Source organism: Trichechus manatus, unplaced genomic scaffold (assembly GCF_000243295.1).
Source record: "Trichechus manatus latirostris isolate Lorelei unplaced genomic scaffold, TriManLat1.0 scaffold00001, whole genome shotgun sequence".
Lineage (NCBI taxonomy): Eukaryota > Metazoa > Chordata > Mammalia > Sirenia > Trichechidae > Trichechus > Trichechus manatus.
In genome coordinates this window covers 19,230,598-19,253,100 of record NW_004443937.1, presented here as the reverse complement: position 1 = coordinate 19,253,100, position 22,503 = coordinate 19,230,598, and the positions used below count along the sequence as shown (strand labels likewise).

The 22,503-nt window shown below is 55.1% G+C and overlaps 1 protein-coding gene across 1 annotated transcript; it reads right to left on the bottom strand.

The window, feature by feature from the left end:
- Positions 1-364: 364 nt before the first annotated feature.
- KLF15 (KLF transcription factor 15) lies at positions 365-14,836 on the bottom strand. Its single transcript, XM_004368692.2, has 3 exons — positions 14,721-14,836; positions 9,214-10,309; positions 365-635 (listed from the first exon to the last, which is right to left on the bottom strand). Exons 2-3 carry the CDS (start codon positions 10,281-10,283, stop codon positions 467-469), a joined length of 1,239 nt encoding a protein of 412 aa, XP_004368749.1. The 5' UTR covers positions 10,284-10,309; positions 14,721-14,836; the 3' UTR covers positions 365-466.
- Between the last annotated feature and the right edge of the window lie 7,667 nt (positions 14,837-22,503).

Here is a 22,503-nt window from a genome sequence, read left to right as displayed (position 1 = left end):
TGGTGATCAGGCTGGGCCAGGCACCTTGGACACGGCCGCCCTCACAGCACCGTGCAGTCGGACTTTTGGCCTACTTCTTTGTTCCCAGCATGGCTCCCTCTGGGAATTGAACATTTCAAAACTGCACATTTCTTCTTACCCAGCAATAGAGTGCTGGCCTAGGCCCAGGCAAGGACCCCAGTGGGAGAAGTGCCAGGCCCTCAAAGCCCTGCCTCGGCCGCCAGCAGCAAAGGCCGGCCGAGGAGCTCTCGGAGGCCTGAGTCCGGGGCGCCTGTGAGCCCGCCCTTCCGCGAAGGCCCCGGAACGGCGGCCGCGGGGGCTCTGGGTCCACAGCCGGGCTGCCCGGTCCTCTTGTACCTCCCAACTTCGACAAGGGGGTGATGATGCTGTCACGTCTCTCGGAAGGAGACAAATAAATTATTGCTATAAAACACCCGGGTGGGCGCGGGGCTGGGGCGCGGGCGGCTCAGTTCGCCGCGCGCCCGGCGCGGCTGCTGCGCGGGAAGCGGTGCACTTTGATGTGCTTGGAGAGGTGATCGCTGCGGGCAAACTTCTTCTCGCACACGGGGCACTGGTACGGCTTCACGCCCGAGTGCGAGCGCCGGTGCCGCGACAACTCGTCAGACCGCGAGAACCTGCGGGACACAGCGCTCAGCGAGGCGGCGGGGGCTACTGCGCCTCCGACCCCGAGGCCAGCCCCACGACAAGGAAGGCCCGGGGGAGTCAGGCTACGCCACCTGCAAGGCGCAGCCGGGCCAGTGTTCACTGGTGAAGTCACCTCCCTGCCACTCTCCAAGGTGGTAAGAATGTGTAATACAAGGTTCATGCTGGCACGCCCCAGGCTGGCTGGGCGGCTGTTAAATAGTCTGGGCCAAATCTCAAGGCCAGAGAGACTGAGACTTGCCCTTCAGCGGCCCACCGGTTTATAGTGGGGGCTGAGGGCAAGGATGTGTTCGGTCACTCGGGCCCGGACTGCAGCCGCATCTCCTCACTCCTCTGCCTCACTCCCACCCCCACTTCCAGAACTCGGACACCTGGGGAAGCCCACCCAGAAGGGGAAACAGGCTGAGGGAGAGGAAGGAGACTCCCTCCCCAGCACCGCCTGGTGTTCCTGTCTCCTCTCTTTTGCTTCCACTAGGGGGGGAGGGGTCCTCACTCTTGAGCCTCCCACCTCACTCTTGGACCCAGGTTTCCAGGCAGCTGGGCCCCTAAGATGACCCCAAACAACAACACATGTCCGCAAAGGAGGTACGTTTACCAGTTTAGATGGTGCCCATGACATCTTTCTCAGCCTCTGCCTGCCTGGGAACAAGGGCTCCAGGGCCTGGAGGCTGCCAGGCAGGAGGACTTGCTCATGGGGGAGCTGAAAGTCAGGCGGGCCAAGAGGCTCAGACCGCTTTCCACCAACTTCAGTGACTTGAGGCTTTCTCCACACCATGATCCCTGTCCTGGCAGGAAGACCGTACCCCCCTCCTATACACACAGACACACACATGCTTGTCCTCTGTGGTCTACCTACATCAACATTTCCTAGGTCCCTCTGGACAAAAGACATTTGCAAATACTGTTCCCCCTATTTGGAATGCTCTTCCCATCCCTCTTCTCCTTGCTCCCTCCTGCCCATCCTTTGGAGCTAAGCTCAAATGTCACTTCCTCAAGGATGTCCACCATGATTGTACTTCTACTCTAGGTTCCCACAGCACTATGCACCTTTCTTTCCTGCCTTTGCCACTGGGGCCATTTTAAGTTAGTTTGTGTAACTTTTTGATGAACATCAGTATCTCCCACCAGACCATCCGCTCCACGAGGGCAGACCACTGTGTCCTGTTCCCTGAGGTCTCCAAGGACTGGCCAGTGCCTAGTGTACAGTAGGTGTTCCATGAGTGTATTTCAGTGAGAGCGAGTGGACACAGCAAGTACCTCCAGGAGTTCAGACGGCACGCACAGGGGCTGCCCTCTTGAGTTTCACTCACACGCATACACACACACACACACACACACACACACACACACACACACACACATACACACACACTCCGTTCCCGGAACCCAGGGCCACAAGGCAAGAGGCAGGTTAGGTGGTACCCCCAGAACAGCAATCTTGGCCCTGCTGATGGGTGAGGGCTGGTGGCCCCCCTCGGGCCTGCTGCTGTGGGTGTTAGGCTGTGACTCCCAGCCTGGCATGAGCAGGGAGGACCCAGTAGGGAAGGTTCAGGTGGGCGCAAGCAGGGGCCCAAGGACCAGACTGGGAGCCTGGCCTGGATGCAGAAAGGAGAAACACCTCAGACTGCACCCCACTGTCCCTGAGAGCACCAGCCTTTCTCCCAGAGAGTGGATAACGCTTCTGGACTTGGAGGCAGGAGTTCAATTCACACTCCAAAGTGCTGGTCAGTGCCTGGCATGGAGTCAGTGCTCCCATGCATATTTTTTGAATCAATGAGGCCCAACTGGCCCATTTGTGAGACGAGGAAACTGAAGCCCAGAGTGGTAAGGGCCTGATCCAGGGTCATCTAGTGAAACAGTATAGCTGAGCCAGGAACAAAGCACTCACAGCAGCCCCCTGCCATGCCTGAGGGCCTGCACTCCCAACCAGCGGTTGCCCTCCTGGCCTCCCTGCGCTATGTGCCCCTGGCACCCGTACTGGTGAGGAAATGAAATACACCCTGGCAGTCAGCAGATGGCCTGCCCAGGGCGGGGGCAAGCAGAAAGCAACAGAAGCAATGCCCTGGCAATGCTGGAACCCTCCTGGGGGTCACCTGGCACCTTCTTGGCCAGGTAGCCAAGATCAGCCCATCTGGCTGACAAGACCAGGGCAAGGACTCAGGTCAAGGGGCCTATCTGGGGTCACGAGGCCAGCAGAGCAGCAAGGCTCAGCCCCTGGCCTGTGGGATTAGAGTCCCCCCACCACCAGGAGCCCTCTGTGCTCCTGGGCAAACCATCAAACTGCTCTGCACCTCAGTATCCTTGTCCGCCCAGCGAATAGCTGGGGAGCCTGGCCTGCCCTCTAGGACTTACACAGGGCCATAGCATGTCCTCTTGTCGTGGTGATACCTGGGAAGGACAGGCAACTGAGGGAGAGCCAAGCCAGAGGACAAGCTGTCCTCACTTCCAGCCCCCTCCCCCCCATGATGGCACATCCTATGACCCGAGGGACTGTCCCAGGGAACAGAGCACTCAGAAGACCCCTACCTCACACCTGACATCACACCGTCACAAAGAGCAGCCACCAGAGAGGTCGAGGAGGGGCACAATTGGGGAGAAGTTGGATCAGGTGGTTAAGAGGCAGCTTCTGGAGGCAGTAAGCTCTGACCCCTACGGACCAGGTGACCTGGGCAAGTCACTAAGCTCTCTGAGTCTCAGTGTCCCCACCAGAAAACAGGGAGAATGATAGACCTACCTTATCAGACTATGAGAATTATAAAAGGTAAGGAGTAAAGTATTTAGAAAAGTACTTGACACATAGTAATTGTTCACTGTGAGCTCATATTATTTTGCAAGAAGTCAGCACAGAGCCTGGTGCCTGGTAAAGTACTGGTGGGTGTGGGCCTTAGGAGCCCTGGTGGCACAGTGCTTAAAGCACTCGGCTGCTAATTGAAAGGTTGGCAGTTCGAACCCACCAGCTGCTCCGTGGGAGTGAGAATGTGGCAGTTTGCTTCTGTAAAGATTTACAGCCTGCACCTGTCCAAAAGCAAAAACAAGAAGGCAGGAAGGGACAGAAAACTGGACAAAAGGACACAGGGAAGCCGGCGTGGAAAGAGAAAGGGGGAGAGTACTGACACAATGCAGGGATTGCAACCAACATCACAAAATAACTTGTGTATAAATTTTTGAATGAGAAACTGATTTGCACTGTAAAGTTTCACCTATAGCACAACAGAATTAAAAAAAAAATTTACAGCCTTGGAAACCCTATGGGGCAGTTATACTCTGTCCTGTAGGGTCGCTATGAGTCGGAATCAACTCAACGGCAATGGATCTGGTTTTTGGTTTGGGTTGTGGGCCTCACCACGATTCTCAACTCTCGTAGTCAGGTTGCGGGGCAGAGGCAGCCCAGGAGTCCTCATAACCCGAGCAGCTCAGACGCCAGCACCACTAGCTCACACAGCACCTTTGTGTGAAATGCAGGTGCCCCTTCCTCGAGACCCTACTCTGCCACTGGCCAGAGAGCCATTATTAAAGATATTCCAGCCCCAAGGACTACAATGTGGCTGGCACCCCTAGGGTTTTGCAGTCTACAACCCACCACGCTTGGCAGCTCACCTCCTCACATGGAGGCAGCAGTAACACCAGCGCAGGAGACAGATGGCAGGGTGTGAGTCCTGTGCCTGCCACTCCCTGCTCTGTGGGCTCAGGCCTACAACCCCCTTTCCTGGGCCCCCTGTCAACTGTGGATGCCAACAGTACCTACCACACAGGACTGCTGACCGTTACTAATATTAATAGTCGCTGTGATCACAGGGGATTCTTTTTGGACGGAGTGGCCTAGCTATTCCAGAACAGGACGTTCTGCCGCAGGGAACAAAGGAGACCTATGTCTGAGAGTGAAGCGAGGGAACTTCTAGGAAGGCAGGCATGCAGCCACTTCCCAGATGGTGAGATCGCACTGAGCATGTCTGGTGTCCACCCATCGAGGGTGCCAGGATCACACCACAAGAGAGGAAGGGGCAGGGAATTCTGGGCCCAGGCCCACAGAGAAGGAAGTGGGGGCTGATGGGCAAGTGACGACTGTGGGGGAAGGAGGGAGGGACTGCATCACACAAAGGTGTACAAGTTGGGGCTGGGTAGAGGAGCTCGTTCTGCAAGCCCAGGGCACAGTGCGAGGACCGAGCCAGCCTGCTATGAGGAGGGGCACATCACCTACCAGGGCCACCCGGGAAGAGGGAGGCCTGGGAAGGTGGAGAGCTCCCTTTGGGGGGCAGGAGAACATGCAGGGTTGCTGCCCTGAGATCTAGGCCCAGCGACAGGTAGAGGTGAAGGTCTTCCCACGTCCACACCAAAGCGAGCCACCCAGTGGGAGAGGAGGCTGGAGAGAGGGCCCTGTGTCCGGGGAGAAAGCATTAACTTCTCCCCGCCTCAACTTCCTTCTCTGTAAAATGGGGATAACAACACTGCCGCCTACGTCGCAGACTTATTTTCAGAATTAAGTGAGTCCATGTACGTAGTGTGTTCTAAGCAGTGCCGAGCACGTGTAAGGAGCCACTGTTATCATCAGTTATCCTCTTTCCCAGTGGCCCATAAGCACAACCCCAGACAGCTCATGGGCAAGAGAGGACAGAGCCAGCCAGCACGACTACAGGCACAAAGGGAGAACCACAGCCCCTGGGTTCCAGGCGGCGAGGCCTGTGGTAGTGCTGCTGGTGGGTGTGAGCAGGGCTGTGCATCCTGCCTGCGTCTGGCCCCAGAACCACATCCCTGGGAGCAGGAGACTTGCTACTTCTGTGCCTTGGTTTCCCCTGTAAAACAGAGACAAGTGCCTGCGGTGCACGAGGCTGCTGTGAGAATGTGATGAGCCAATGAGTGTGGTATGTGCAGAAAACGGCCAGGGCCATCACAAGAGCAGTGACAGCAGCATAACTACAGTGTCACCAGGGAAAGCAGCCCAGACACAGAAAGGGGGCAGAGGCTGAGGCCAAGGCTGGTGTGGCTGAGTCCCATCAGGAAGGGGCAGAGGCAGGAGAGCAGATCATGCAGACCTTTGGGGCCAGATGAGAAGTTTGGGTATGAACTTAAGTGTACTTTAGCCAGAGTGGCCTCAGGAGGTAATGACCTCCTCATGGCAGGAGGTATGCAAGCAAGAGTAGGGATGAGTGGAGCGAGTTCAGCTCTGAGGAACTGCGAACAGTGCCTAGTATACAGTAAGTGCTCAGGAAGTATGGCTTCTTATCATCAGCAGCATTGCTTCACCTGTCCTCCCACCCGACTCCTGCTCAAAGACCCCTCCACCCACTGACAGGCTGCTGACAGCTATGGCCACATTTAAGGAGCACACATCTTGAGTACTTCCCAGAGGTTCAGGGATGAAGGCCAACCAGGGACCCCCCACCCTCAGAGAAACAAGCATCCTGGTGGGACTGACCAAGGGCAACTTAGCTCCAGGAGGACCCTGGGAGAAGCTAGAGATGCCCTGCAGGAGCCCTAGGAGGGTCGTGGCAGGGGCAGCAGCCTGGCATAGCTCTGCAGTGATCTCACCAGGCCTGGCACCCACACACCCTCCCTACCCAATGGGTCCTGAGCAAGAAGACCATCGTGGGGGCTTGGTGGGGTCAGATCTGGAACTCCCTCCACACATCCTCACCCTTACTTGCACACCTGCCATGGGGAGGTCATAACCTCCTTAGGCCCCTGGTGTGGTACTGAGGGTTCTGTCTGCTCTCTGGCACTGGGGCAGCCCTGAAGAAAGGAGGCCCCCCTCCTCCCTGGGGGGCCGCACCTGGATGGCAAGGCTGAGCAGGGTGGGCTGTCTGGGTCCAGGGCCACACACTTCCTCCCTGTGACCAGGAGCTGCTCCTAGCCTCACCCCGACCTTAGGAGCCACTCGCTGATGGTTGCAACATCAACGGGACAGTGCCTTGCAGGTGAGCCTGGGCATATGAGTCTAGGCGCAGATGCTCTGGAGGGAAGCTGCAGAGCCAGCTGCCCAGACCTCTCGCTCTGCCCCTACCCCGCCCCACCAAAGGAGAAGACTACATTCAGGGTCGCTGTAGTCTGGGGCGCAGACGCCACCTTAGGTGGGGACTGGCCCACATAAGGCCGAGCAGAAAATGCTCCGGGTCCCCTCCCGGACACTGACTTTGTATGAGCAGTGGGAAAGGGTGCCCCTGTACACCCACCCTGGGCTGTGGTGGGCAGGTGGATCTCAAGGTCTCAGCCTGAGGGAGGGAGGCAGGCTCTCTGCTTTACACATGAGGAAACTGAGGCTCCACCAGAGGGACCGCCCTGAGAGCACACTGCAAGCTGGTGGCCAGTATGGGGCTGGGACTCCTAACTACTGCCCCCAGTAGCCCTCAGCAGCCTCTAGTGGCTCCCAGCACCAAGGTGTCATGATGCTCTGAGGCAGGGAACCTACCCAAGGATACACTTAGGGGTGGGGAAAGTCAAGTCCTGCCACCTCTTGCCTGGGCCCTGGGCTCCCGGGGCCTGGCTCAATGCTGCCCCCTCCTCAGACAGGCCTTCCCTGGCCACTCTTCCCTTTAGAAGCCCCTCACCCATCTGTGCATCACATCACCCTGTATCTGAAAGCATCTAATTAAGCAAGTGGCTAGCTGTCTCCCCAATGGAACATAAGTCCCATGAAGGCAGTTCTGTCTCCCAAGGGCTGGGATCAGGCTTGGCACTGGGCAGAGACCCAGCACATACTAGATAAATGGATCAATGACTCCCCAAAGAGGCAAGTATTGGCGGGGAGGCCAGGAGTCTGGAAGGTCTCCCAGGTCTCTTCCTCACTCCCGCCCTCCAGGAATAGGGGGCCTGCTGCTGGAGGGCCTCCTCCTCAAGGAGGAGGAGGGGGCAGGGGCAGGTGGAGGCCAGAGGCCCTGCCCAGGTCTCTTGTCTCCTGAACTCCCACGGCCCTGACCACCCAACACTGCCTACCATCGCCTCACCTGGCCTTCACAAGGAGCCCTGTGGGGCACCTCCACCAGGGCCAACCACTCAGCAGACAAGCACTAAGGCTCACAGAGGCTGGGGCATGGGCTCCCATGGAAGCCTGCCAGGTCTCCCTGCGTGGATAGGCTTTAGGTGCAGTGAAAGCAATGGTCCCTCGCTCAGGAGGGGCTTCAATATAACCCAGAACACTGGGGAAAGTCCTTCCTCTGACCAGCTCGGAGCTCAGACAGGAAGAGGCTGCCAGCATCACACTGGACTTTCTACTCACAGCATCCCTGTCCCTGCCCAGCCTCGGCCAGCAAAGACTCCTGTGACCAGTCACCTCTCCCAGGCTCTCAGACCAGAACATTCTCGTCAAGGAAACAAAAGTGGCCAACTGTTTCCCCGTGTATGCATGCACCCGCATGCACACTCGAGACTGCTGCCCGCGCAGACACCACACATAGGTGCACAAACGCACGGGATGTGCCTGCGTACAGACATGGAAGGTCGCACGGCACACAGGGATATACATGAAAAACATATGAATACACAGATGAGCAGGACCCTCCTCCATCTCTCTCTCTCTCGTACACACACACACAATCACACATGGTGCAGCCACAGCAATAACCACAGCACCAAAGCCCAGGAATGTGCCAGCAGCACATGCTGCCTTCCTGGGCAGATGTCTGCAGGTGGATGTCCCAAATTGGGAAGCACCTGCTGGGGCACCCAGGCACATGGGCTCCTTGCAGGCCACCTGTGATCCAGGAAGTAGTCGGCATGCCCTCTGGAAGAGGGAAGGGGGACCCATGGGGTCCCATCTGGCTCTGCCCCACGGTCTGGGTAGGGTTGAAGCTGATTTTCCCTTCTGGGCAATGCAGAGTAGAGGACCTTGGAAGGATCCTTCCACCTTCAAGACAGTGTTGCCGCCAGCCTGACCTTCCTTGTTTATTTGCCCCTGCAGCTTCGCAAACACACTGAGAGGGCCTAGGGACTGGTGGGAGGGAACAAAGGCTGGGCAGGGACTCGAACCTGGGCTACCGACATGCCCAAAAACATCTGTGGAGTAGAGCTGCTCCCTCTTCCTGGGGAAGCAGCATGTCCAGTGGCCTCTCTAATCCATTTACAACACTGAGTAACCTGGGGCAAGTGACGTCGCCAGCCTGAGCTTCAGTCTCCTCAGCTATCAAATGGAAGTAATGTGGCACTTATCCTTGTGGTGCTGTGAGGGTCAGAAGAGGCACATAGCACTTACCCCTGTCTGCTGCACAGCCTACTATTAGTGCTGCTCTGCTGTGGCCCAGTCACCCAGCCCTCACCCTCATCCAACCAGCTCCCTTTCTTAGCTTCAGAGGCCAGTAGGCATCACAAGCCACAGCAAGTCTTACCTGGTCATTATGAAACTAGAAACCACTTGGTTGTGGCTTTAGGAATCAGGAGGGACAAAAGAACCTCTGGGAAGCTGTGCCAAGCTCTGGTCCTGCCCATGTGCCCACCTGGCCCCTTCCCTCTCCACTCTCTGATCAGCCCCTTATCTAACACTGGAGGACATGCCATTCATTGAAACCCCAGTGTGCAGATATGAGTTGGGCCTCACTCCCGCCCCAGCCCCGCCATACTGACCTCCAGCCGCAGCCCGGCCAGGTGCAGGCAAAGGGCTTCTCGCCCGTGTGCCGGCGTAGGTGGGCCTTGAGGTGGCTGCTTTTGGTGTACATCTTGCTGCAGCCAGGGAAAGTGCATTTGTGCATCTTGATGAGTTCTGCCGAAGGATTCTTGGAGAACTTCTGGCCCACAAGGAGGCCGGCAGGGCCTGGTCCCAGTGGTCCCGACCCAATGGGCTTGGCAGCGATTGGCACAGGGGCAATGCGTACAAACTTGGAGGGAAGGTTCAAATTGGAGGAGGGCACCACCTGGGGCACAAGCGCGAAGGTCTGCCCCTGGATGTTGACCAGGAGCTGGGCCACCTTGACGCTCTCTGGGGGCTGCCCAGGGGAGGCTGGCTCTGTGCCGGCCTCCTGCTTGACCGGCAATGGCTGGATCTGTAGCAGCACCGGGATGGGGCCCTCAGATACTGGCCCCCCACCTGGGCTGTGGGCACTGCTGGTGCCGGGGCCACCAGGCGGGGGGGTACAGCGCTCCTTGTCACCAGACCCAGGATGCAGGTGACTTCTGGGTGGCCCAGCTGAGAGCTGGCCACAGGCCTCAAAGTCCTTGCTGCTGCCGTCTGGTGCCTCCTTGACTCCCGGCTCCATGTTCTCCTCCAGGAACTCTTCTATCTCCTCAAGGGTGGGCTGGAAGGGCCTCAGGACATCATCAGGGTCACCGGCAGAAAACTCAGAGAAGCAGAAATGCTCCCCCTTCACAGGTGCTGGTGCCTTCCGCCAGGACCCCCAAGCCATGGGGCCACTACTGACCCCTATGCTGCCGCTGCCACCCAGTGTGGCCCGGGACAGCAGGAAGTCCAAGATGCTGTCCTGACCCTTGGTGCCCACATTGCCACTGTAGCAGGAACAGAGGGTTTGTGAGTCGGGGCTGGCACAGGAGCAAAAGCTGGAGGAGTCGCTGTCGTCTTCCGAGAGTGGTGAGGGCAACATGTGGTACGCCCGCCGGCCGGCCAGCCGATCACCCAGATAACCGGCTGGGCATTTTGGCGACGAGAAGTTCTCGTCCACTGGAAGCAAGTGGTCCACCATGCTGGCCTGGCCGTGCCGGGTGGTGGCTGCAGAGAGGGGATAAGGGAAGCTGAGTCAGGAGGAAGCCGCACTCACCTGCGGCCTCAGGACTGCAGACCCTGCCCCTGGCTGCCTGGGTTGGCTCTGGGAGCCAACCCACAGCCACGCACTGCCAAATGCCTGGAGTCTGCCTCTGTCCGTCCCACGGGAGGGCTATGTCTGCAAGAGCATTTTCCAAAATTGCACCACCTGTTTGCCAAAGAGCCCTCTCCAAGCCCATTGCACAACCCAGGGCACTTTTGGTTTCAAACAAATTTTCCAGAATGATCTGAGAAAAGAACAGTTTATGTGTCTATGAATGACTGAGTTTGAGTGTGTGTGAGAGAGAAAGTGAGTATGTTAAGAGCTCTACCGACCCTGGAGCAGCCGGGGCCAGGAATCATCCTAGGGAGCCAGCCCATAGCTGAGTTGAATGGAGCAGCTGCCTTTCTGAAGACACCTAACCTCAGAGTCATTCCTGTTGATTCACTGAGGAGGTAGGAGAATAGCCATTTGCCCCCTGACCCCAGCAACACAGGGTTGTTGGTGCTTGGGTAGAGTTGCCAGACTGAGCAAATAAAATTCTGGCTGCCCAGTTAAATTTTAATGTCAACTAAAAATTAATTTTTTAATTTAAGTATGTCCCAAATATTGAATGGAACATGCTTATATTAAAATTATTTTATCTGAAATTCGAATTTTAATAAAACTTTAGTTTGGAGGCAAAAAAAATTACAGCCAGAGGGGTTGTTAACTGATGTCATAAAACAGTATGTGTACTACTGTTTCATGAGAAACTATTTGTTCTGTAAGCCTTCACCTGAAGTACAATTAAAAAAAAAAAAATACAACCAATGAGTACCTGCCCTCTCGGGCTCCAGATAACACCTGAGGCCCTCAGAAGCTCACTTGCCCCAGTTCTCAGGCCCCTTCAAGCCTCAGCTGCCTCCTGGGTGAAACAGCAGAGGAGACGAAAGGGCTTGCACGAGATGCTCTCAACCTGCAGCCTGCTCTGCGCCCTGATGCTTCACCGCTGCCACCCCCACAGAGCCATGATCTCACAGGGAGACAGTCGGCTGAGCTTCCACGACACTCCCACACATACTACCTCATTTGACTTCACATCAGGCAGGGGTAGGAGGTAATATGCCCTACCTTCCTGTCCCATACCCCATGGCCGCTGCTGTCCCCAACAGGGATCACTCACCACCTCAGAAGGATTGCCCGCCTCTGACTCCCCCTAGACTGTGGGCACCATGACGGCAGGCTGGCCATGAGGTCCACTGCGGCCCAGTGCCGGCGTGACGCCCGGGAGGGATCAGATAAGGCTGAGAGGGAGCAGAGTGGAAGGCCGCATGCTCTCAGCTGAAGGCCACAGTAGGTCCCGTGTCCAAGGAGAGTCAACAGTGTCCGGCCCTGAAAGGGCCACCTCTGTGGACCTTTGTCCCCACCCAGAACGATGGCTGCTGTTTATCGCAGTTGGGGAAGGAGGATGTTCTGCATCTGGAACAGAGATCCTCTGTTGCTTGGCATCCCTCTGCACCCACCCAATTATCTGTCTCAGGACCACACCAGGCCTGGCACCCAGCACTGCCCAACTATCAACAGGCTGGGCCTCGGATGGGATCCAACCAGGGGCGGAGCATCAGCAGCTGTGACCTTGGGCAAGTCCTTGTACCCATCAAAACCCCAGTTTCCTTATCTGTACCATGCCTCAATGATGTCTACACCCCTCTCCTGCTTTGGGACCCCAGGACCTCTGACCTCAGCTCCCAACTCATCCAGAAAGCTTCAAGGGGCTCCAGGAGACAAAGGCAGGGAAGATGCCCTTGGCACGTCTGCACGGGAAGGGAGGGCAATTTTGCCAAGAGGACATTTTGCTTTTTATTTTCAAATAGCTCAGCTAAGTATTAAAATACCTACTCTACACCAAATGAGGTGCTGGGAAGGACTGAAAGTAGCAGGTAATGTGAAGCGGCAGTGAGGTGCAGAGGCCCTGCCACCCCTTTACAGTGCACACATGCCATCTCTGTGCCTGCATCTGGTTCTGTTAAATGGGGACACTACCAACAGTGGCTGGTCCCAGACGCTGTGAGAATCCCATGAGATGAACATGCTAGGGCCGACCCCATAAGCAAGTGCTCAGTCAATACCACTAAGACCTCTACCATTAACCTTCAATAGGGGACACGTGGTCTTCTGGCCCTCTGCTGCGATGTGAAGGAATCAGGGGACTCCAGCTCCCTGGAATCCAGGAATAGGCCATGACTGGTGGCAAGGGGCCGAATGGGGCTATTGCCCTCCCTGCTTACAACCTTTCCCTGCAATGTGATCACTGTTCCATGATATTCAATGATATTAAGGACTCACTGTTAAAATTTTTAAATGTGACGATGGTATTGTGGAGGTAAGGAGGCCTTACCTTTTAGAGCTACAAACTGAGATATTTATAGATAAAATGATCTAAAAAGAAATACTGGGTAAAATAAGCAAGTACAGTGGGGGTGGGAGGAAAAGACCTCCAACGGCTCCCCAAGGAGAGGTAACTCAAGCTGGTCACAGTGTCCAGGGCCGACACCTCGTCCACCTCTCCACAGATCTCATCTCACTGTCTAGCAACCTCACAAGCTCCCTCAGGCCTCAGGCCACTGGCCGTGTTCTTCCCTCCGCAGAGATCACCCTGTCTACATGGGGGCTCCTTATTTAGATCTTAGCTCAGAAGTCACCCACTCTAGGAGGCCCTCCCTGACCACCTTGTTACATCATCCCATATTATATTCTTCCTAGCAGTTGACACTGTGGTAAACTATCCTGGTTATGTGTTTGCCTACTTTGTTTCCTGTCTGCCTCCCACCCCGCCCCCCATCAGAATATGAGCTGTCTCTCAGAGTGTAAAGCAGCGCCTAACAAGTATTTGCTGCGGGGGAGGGGAGAAGGAGGGGAAGGACATCCTGGTCAGGCATCATTCTCAACGCAGGGCTGAGCGGCCCAGGCGGAACGCTGAAGCACTAAGAGCCGAGAAGGGGTTCCTGGGACTGTCCGGGAGGGCAGGCTGAAAACAGAGGGGCGCCTGGGCTGGGAGACTGCTCCGGGCCCTGAAAAAACAGCAGCACGTGGCACAGCCAGAGGCACAGGCTGCGTGCAGGGGGAGGGGACACGCTGTTCCGGGCACCGTCCTCGGCCGGCCGCCGGACTCCGCCCCCTCCCCCAGCCGGGCCAGGCCTGCTGTTTATCCTCCCGGGGACACAGCGGCTGCAGGAACAACATGTAATTGATAACAAGCCGAGCGCTGGCCAAGGGCTAGCCATTGGGTCAGCGTGCAAATCACGGGGGGTGGCGGGCGGGGCTGCTTTTCAAAATAAAAGTCTCCACTCCCCGAGCTGCCTTCAGGCCCCAAAGTCACCAAGTCCCAGCGTCCTCGCACCTGTAGGGTGGCATGGGCTCCCCGTAGGCCGAATGGAGGTTTGAGGGACTCAAGCATTTTGGGATTTTGTCACCTCCCAGGGAGTGGGCGAGAAAACGGCCCCTCTGTGCCCTCCGGGGGGCCAGTGGGGAACACCATAGTAGGGAGGGAAGAAGGAAACCTGACTTGATGGCCATGGAGCATATGAGGAGGGTGGCCTCTCTTCTCCCCCTGCCGCTGCCACCCCTCGGTCACCCCTCTACTAATGTCCGATCTAAGGGGGCAAAGGACTCTGTGCGTGGCGTCGGAGTATGAGGTGTGGGTGAGCGGTGCGGGTGTGCCCGAGTGGTGTGTACGCGAAGGGGTGGGAGTTTCTGTCGTGTGACTGCGTGCGCGGGGCGTGGTGTGCGGTGGCCGGTGTGGATGTTCCGGAAGGTGTCCGAGACGGGCTCGCGCGTGGAGACGGCGTGTGGGTGCCGGCGCGTGAGTGGGGACGTGCGTGGGAAGAGACTGCGCTCGGACGCCCTCCGTGGAGCACTAAATCTCTGCCTGCTGGGCACCATACCCTCCGCCCGCGCCCCCACCTCCTGCAGGCCACTGCCGCGGTGACCAGCAGTAACCCCATCCGCCAAGGGTCCATCCCCGTCCGCTCCCCCGCCCCCCTGCCAGGCCCGGCCCGGCCCGGGTGCCCGCCATATGGCAGGGCCGCCCGCAAGGCGCACACGGACATGCGAGGCCGGCCACCGAGGCAGGGGCCCGGACCTGCGCGGATAAAGTGCCACTGTGTGGGGGAGGCATCCTCCCACCGCCTTATCCGACCCCCTACGCCCGACCCCCGGGGGCTCAACCCGCCCCTCAGACATGGCCTTGGACACTCGCGCAGAGCTCGGACAGCCGCGCGGGCGCCCCGCCACGCGTCCAGGAGCCAGCCAGCGTCCCCCTTGCGTCCCAGCCCGACCCCTGGGCACCAGGAGCCGCGTCCACACGACCGTCCGGCCCGCCGCGCGCTCTCCCACCTGAACTTCCCGCACGCCCGGCGGGCGGCCAGGCCCCCGGCTGTCCCGCAGCCCCGGCCGGGCTGGGCTGGGTGAGCGCAGCGGCTCGGCCTCCTGGTCCGGCGACGGCAGCGGGCGGTGCCCCGAGTCCTGAGCTTGCTCGTTCGCCCGCTGGCCCGCGGGTCGCTGCGGCCGGAGATCTCGCCCGCCCGCCCGCTCACTTGCTCGCTGGCTCGTTCACTCGGCGCTCACTCCCGGGCCGGTCACGTGACGCGCGCGGGCGCCGCGAAGGCTCGCAGGAGGCTCGGCCTCAAGCGCGTGCCCCATTGGCCCGCGCCGTCACGTCACGCGTGCCCGCCCCGCCCCCGCGGCCCGGCCCCCGAGCGAGCCTTGCTGTGGCCTGTCGCCCGGCGGACGGAATCCGGGAACCCCGGCCCCTTCCGCTCAGGGTCTCTTGGTCCCCAGGCCGCCTCTGCTCTCCCAGCCTTCTCGAGAAGCCCACCCCCTGCCGTGCACTCCCGGCTCCCTGGGAGGCCGCTTCTAAAGCCAAGTATCAAGCCGGGAGCGTGAGACCGTCCTCATGGCGTGCGGAAAGCCCTGAAATCTCCCCAGGTGCAGGACGCGTGGGGGCGTGCGCTGTGGGGCCGGCCGGTCGGGTGTGCCCCTGGCCCACCTCTGCGCCGGCACGGGGCGCTGTGTCTCCCTTCGAGCGCCAGATGAAGTAGGGACTTGCCCTGGTCGACGTGTTGTCCGAGAAATACGGTATTCGTCCTTTTCGCCTGAGCAGTAATAGTTACACTCGGGAAAGTGCGCACGCTGCGCGGCCACCAGGGCATAAAGCATGCCTCAGGTTTGCTGACCGCCGCCTCCACCCAGTAACACCCTGTCTCTGGGGCACCTTCTCGAAGACTAAACAATGTTTGACAGTCCACAAGGCCATCACATACTCCTTTAATCCGCCGCGATCCTGGGAAGTATTTGCACTCCCACTCCCAGAGAGGAAGAGCAACTTGCTCAAGAGAGCCCAGAGCAGCACGTGAGCTGAGGGTGACGCGCTCCTGCCACGCACTTTCACCCAGCCTCTCGTGTGATCCTCAGCCAACAATTTTACAGATGAAGAAACGGATATTCGGAAGAAAGGGACTTCCGCGGGTCACACAGCTTGTAAAGAGAGGAGCGAGGTGGAGCCTGGTCTGTCTGCCTGAGGGAAGGCATCTTGCAGACAGCAGCCTCAGGGAGACTCCTATGTGGGTTACTTCCTTTCCTCTCATGGCTCTGGGAGGTGGGGAAGAGTTCCCCTGCTCCATGGAAGGAAGCTACCAGAGCTAGAATTCATAGCCAGGACCTTTCCAGGCTCCTTCTGGAATGCTGCGGGTCTGGGCTCCATAAGTCCATGTCAGTGGCCCTTCCCAGCATCCTGGGGCCCTGCTCAGTGCTAGAAATACAGCTGCTGGTGCACCACTACTCAAACCCTGGCTGGGCCAAAAGGCTTGCAGGAGACTTGGGTTGAGAATGAAGATGGTGATGAAGTTTTCTATTTCGCAGAGCAAGTCAATGCTCACTCTCAGAGCCATTATGGCAGCCCTGGGGACACTGGCAGAAGAGATAGAATTTGCTCGTTTTGATAGAAGAAGAGACGAAGTGTTCAGTGACACCCTGTCTTGTCTCTGCAGGTTGGATGGGGCATGTGCACAGCAATTCTTCATCTGCCCTGCCTGCCATTTGTCGTTCGTTCTTCACACACTCCCCAGCCCAGTGTTCCCCATCCCTTAGGCAAAAATCATGCCCAAAAGTGCCCATCCATAGCAGCTTCAGCACACAGGGAAGGGGCCCCAACAGACCAGAAACTGAAGAACAGCCAGGATGACCTTGTAAAACCTAAGTCAGATCGCATCCCTTCTTTGCTCAGGACCTTCCAGTGATTCCCACTTCACTCAGAATAAATAAAAGCCAAAGTTCTCACCACAGCCTTCAGTGCCCTCACCTCCTTCAGGTTTTATTCAAATGCTACCTTTTCATGGAACCCTGCCTTAGCCACCCAACCTAAAATGTTAACACTCCTCCAGGCATTTCCTATTCCCTTTCCTATTTTTCTTCTTGGTACTTATCACCTTTGAACCTATTACATATTTTACATTTTATTTTATTTATTCTCCAGTAGAATGTAAGCTCCACTAGGGCAGTGATTTCTATCTATTTGTTCCCTTCATATCCCCGGCACCTAGTAAACATTAAGTGTCCAATTGTAGAATTAATGAATTTCTGAGTGACATAAAGCAAACAGAGTCACCTTGAGAAGAAATTAAATAGGAGTGAGGAACCAACCTCAACCAGATCAAGGAGTTGGCCACTAGAGAAAGTAGGAGAACAATTTCCCCAAAAGAAACTCAGGAACCCCAAGCCAGTTACCAGGAATTGCTTTTGTACATGCTGTGCCTCCAACTGGTTCATCCTCTTCCTTCCCTCCAACACCCACCTTGGCCTAGTTAACTCCATTCGTCCTTCTGATCTCAGCTCAAACTTAACTTTCTTGGGGACACAGTTCCATACTAACCTTAACTGTCACCCCCAGGCTAGTTCCGGTCTTATATATCTATCTTTCATAGCACAAAAGAGCCCTGATGGCACAGTGGTTAAGCAATCAGTTGCTAACCGAGAGGTCGGCGGTTCGAAGCTACCAACCGCTCCACTGGAGAAAGTTGTGGCAGACTGTAAAGATGACGGCCTTAGAAACTCTATGGGGCAGTTCTACTCTGTCCTGTAGGGTCTCTATGAGTCAGAATCAACTCGACAGCAATGGGTTTTCATAGCACAGTGCCCGGAACATAGTAGGGGTTCAATATGCTTGTGTCGAGCAAATAAATGAATGAGTGATTAAGGACATTGGCAGCCTAATTAGATGACGGTCCCCCTGAGCAGCTAGATACAGCATTTGCCCCAGGTCTTATCTAGGGAAAAAAATCTCTTCCAGTACAGTGGGGAAAATCTGGTACTGAGATTTCTTGCCAGGGAGGAGAGAGAGAAAACAAGTGGTGCTCTTCAAAACACATATGGCAAAGATACAGAAATATTTCGTTTCACACTTGTGAAAACCTCTAACACACTTCCCCTCCTAAGTAATTCCTTCCCTACTTCTACATAATCAAGCAGAGAAAAACACCTTAAAAGAATATAAACTGTATTGTTTAAATATTGTATGACCTTGCCTGTAAAACCATTTTGGCCTAATGCCTTTTTTGGAATATTAGTCTTTGCTTTGTCCTTAGAATTTCACCAAGATGTGTCTGACTCTAGCCTCTCGTCCCTTTTCTATGTTTGTTTTTTTCTTTTTAACCTGAGAACTCAAGTCTTTCAATATTTCAGGGAAACTTTCTTGTATTATTTCTTCTCCTTTCCCCTAGATATCTGCATGGATTTTTCCCTCTCTTATTCAGCTCTCTGCTCAAACACCACTTTACCACAAAAGCCTTCCTTGACCATCCCACCTAAAGCAGCACTTCCATCTCTCTTTATTCCCTAGGCTTGCTTTATTTTATTTTGTGTCCCTGATTTTATATTCTTAATTTATTTCTTTCTTCATTGTCTTTCTCTCTGTAAGCCTTTGAAGAACACGGACTTATAGGACCCAGGGCCCTCGGCCGAGGTTCCCCAGAGCATGCACCTGGGCCTCGGGCCTGAGGGTCTGGGGGCTAGCTGCTCTTTCCGGAGCAGGATAAAACTGGCTGTGAGAGAGGGTAGTGTGCCCTCATCTGAGCCACAAGAAATATTTGTTGAGTGAATGAAGAGATTCTTTCTGCTCCCTTCTTCTAAAATGTCTAATAGATTAATATTGAATCTTTGAAAAAGTTCCTCAATGTCTGGCATTGTCACCCACAACACTGTGGGCAGTAATCTTAGCCTCATCCCCTGTCCCACACACATGTCCACAACCTCCCCCCTCCAGAGCTGAGAACTCCTGCCTTCCCTTCAGTTCACATCTGCCCCAGAGTCCTAGCTAAGCCCGCCCTCAGCCAGCAGCCATCTGAGGGACCCTCATTCAGTGGCTCAGTTGTCTGGGTACAAAGCTACCACCTGTGGACACCAAGTCTTATGACCTCCTGCAATAACTGACTTCTTACCCTTTCCAGGTGGTAAGCAACAATTCTCCCCACTCTCTGTTCCCCTGTCCCCCAGTTGAGCCTCAAGAGTCACTGGTCAGAGTGCCCCACTTTCTGGCCATCTCTTCTCATCAGCAAAGGACTAGAGTGTGGAGGAAACTCCACCCATGTGGGCTCAGGAAATGGTTGGGATGTGGGAGCTAGGAGTAGACAGGCAGAAGGGGAAGGCCATGGAGGTGGCCAGGGGCTGGATAAAAATCTACTGTACGGGATTCCTCAGGCTGGGGCCTAGACCCTTTCCCCACCAAGCAGCTCCTTGGCAAGAGGCCACATCTTCCTAATGCCAGATGGCTCAGATGAGGGCATATCACCCTCTCTCATAGCCAGTTTTGTGCCACCCCAGGAAGAGCAACTACTGGCCTCAGGCCCCGGGCGCGTACAGCTCTGAGGAAACTCAAAGGCCCTGGGGACATGACAGTCCTGGAAGAAACCAGAAAAGGGTCTGAGTCCTGGGAGCCAGTTCCCCCAGGCCTGACCATTGGCAAAGGATCCAGGAACACCTCAGCCCCAAGGGAACCAGGAACAGAAGGAAAGCTTAACTCTGGGCTGAGAGCTCCAGCCTTCTATGTTCCATGGCCGCACACACTGGTGCAGCTCTGGGGAACCTCCTCCATATCTCTGCCATGAACTGTGGTCTGTATGGCACCTGCGAGACTTCCATACTGGGAGGCAGCCTGGTTCTCAGCCCAATGGGGTCATGTATGTAAAAACATCACTCTAGTTCTGGCAAAGACCCTCACTAGCTGAGTGGCCTTGGGCAAGTCCTTTTGCTTCTCAGAGCCTCAGTGTCCCCCTCTATCAAATGGTTGCTATGGCCCCTGCCCTACTTACCTGATGGGGTGTTTCAAGATCAAATGAAGAAATGGGTAGGGAAAGGTGTTGGAAAGTACACAGAGATTGACAAGAGCCATCACTCTTCCTGACATTTATTCAATTCTCACCCTGATATCTACAATGCACCCGGACAGGCACACAGCCCCTGCCTCCCAAGATTCCACTCCAACAGGGGCCAGAATGGTGACTGTGAAGTGTGGTGAGCAATACTGCAATGTGGCTGTCGGCGCCACCCTGAGGGAAGGCACTGGAAGTAACAGGAACTCCACCTGGAGAGTCAGAAAGGGGAGCTGAGAGTGGGTAGTCTGTCCGTCAGAGGATGAGTCGGAGGCGTTCCAGGTTCTCTGGTGGAAGGGCATGCCAAGCTCGGAAAATGCAAGAAGCCTGTGAAGCAGTGGCCACGTGGCCGATGGAACTAAGGGCATGAGATTCTCTGTCCCCTATGGGCTAAAGCCAGAGCTTCTCAAATTGATGTTCAAGGCCGTTTATCTGTATAATTCTCTTAGAAATAATGTGCACATTGTTTTTGAAGTTCAAACACTACAGAAAGGCATGAAATAAAAAGTAAAATTCCACCCAACCCCAGTCTCACTAACCATTTCTGGTTTTTGTCTCTCTCCATGTTGTTGTTGGGTGCCATTGAGTCGGTTCTGACTCAGCGCCCCCATGTGACAGAATAGAAATGCCCCACAGGGTTTTCTTGGCTGTCATCTTTATGGAAGTGGATTACCAGGTCTTTCTCCTTTGGAGTGGTTGGGTGGATTCGAACCACTAACCTTTCAGTTAGCAGCTGAGAGCTTAACCCTTGCGTCACCAGGGCTCCATGTAACCTCCTGTAAAATAAAATTATAAATAGACATCTTACTTTAATTTCAAGAGGTTTCTCTTACTCAAGAGCCCAAAATTAACAATAAAAGCGTGACCCTCCAAAACTGTAGAACTATTAACTTGTGTTTTTATTCAGAACTGCTAAACTACTTGGTAGCATTTTCCCTGCAACCTGAACAAGTGTTAACAATAAGGAAACTGAGGCCCAGTTTAACAGAGTGATTAAATCTTTGCAAACTCCTTTGTGACGAAGATATTTGTTAACCATACACTCGCTCAGAGTTTATCTAATGCAAAAAAAAGTAAATTTAGGTAATTTCCCTTGCTTCCTGAGAGATGAGGTACCTTTTAGCAGTTTAAAAACCTTCACACTTCATCTAAAGATTTATGCAAATGATGGAGGTGGGGGGAACAGCCAGGCCAGAGACCACCCAAAGCAGGCATTTGGACATCCCCCTCCCTGGCACACTAGCCAGGTTGCCTGCTCCGGGCCCCTCGGTGAGGGTCATGGTGAGTGACCACATGGCACAGCAGTACCAATCACAGTGAAGAGCCCCCCTCCCTCCCGCCGGCTGTCTGATACTCTACAGACACCCACTACCAGCAGGGAGAGGAAGAAGAGCTTCGTCTGCCTCATAGCAGTGGGTCTTAAGGAACTGAAGAGGTGGGCAGATAAATAAGTTAGACTTATTGTGTGCAGACCTACACTGGGCACTTCACGGCCAGGCACTCGGACAGATGAAGGGGGGAAGGGCTTGCGGAGTGCCCTCATCCACGTGGTCCAAGATAACCCATTTTACAGAAAAGAAAGCTGAGGCCCAAGAGGTGAAGGGACTTGTTCAAGCTCACAGACCAAATGTAGTGGCAAAGCCAAAATTAGAGCTCAGATGAAATTTATTCTCCTTTCGTATCACCTGCTGTGGAGCATGCCTTCAAACCTTCAAGCCTTGCCCCCACTCCTGACACCACCCACATTTTTGCTCCACCCACACCACCCTGCCTCTCCAATCAGCTGGACCTTAACCCTGTCACCCACAAGTAAAAGATCAATGCAAAAGAAAGAGCAGAAAGAGTTCCAAGTATAAATGAGAATATTGTTTTTATTGCTGTTAAGTGCCATCAAGTTGATTTCAACTGATAGTGACCCCATACGACAGGGTAGAACTGCCCCATAGGGTTTTCTCGGCAGCAATCTTTATGGGAGCAGATAGCCAGGTCTTTCACCTGCAGAGCAGCTAGGTGGGTTCGAACTGCCAAGTGCTTAACTGTATGTGCCACCAAAACCAAACTCATTGCTGTTGAGTTGATTCTGACTCATAGTGACCCTATAGGAGAGAGTAAAACTGCCCTTCAGAGTTTGTGCCACCCGGGCCCCAGGCTCCTTAAATAAGAATAACATGAGATAACGGAGGTGTTTAAATGGGAGATAGGGTGAGCCTGGGCAACAGTAGTGTCAGAAAAACTGGACAGCCATGAAATGAAAAAGAAAGAGAGTCAGGGCCCCACTCAAACCTTAAACCAACATGAATTCTACCTGGGTTGTTGTTGTGTTGTTAGATGCCATTGAGTCAGTTCCAACTCACAGCGACCCTATGTACTACAGAACGAAACACCGCCAGGTCCTGTGCCAGCCTCACAATTGTTATGCTTGAGCCCATTGTTGCAGCCACTGTGTCAGTCCATCTCGCTGAGGGTCTTCCTCTTTTTCACTGACCCTCTACTTTACCAAGCATGATGTCCTTCTCCAGGGACTGATCCCTCTTGATAACATGTCCGAAGTATGTGAGACGAAGTCTCACCATCCTTGCTTCTAAGGAGCATTCTGGTTCTACTTCTTCCAAGACAGATTTGTTCGTTCTTTTGGCAGTCTATGGTATATTCATACCCCCACGTGTCTGTCAGTTTGTCTTACTGTGGGGGCTTGCATGTTGCTGTGATGCTGGAAGCTATACCACCGGTATTCAGATATCAGCAGGGTCACCCAT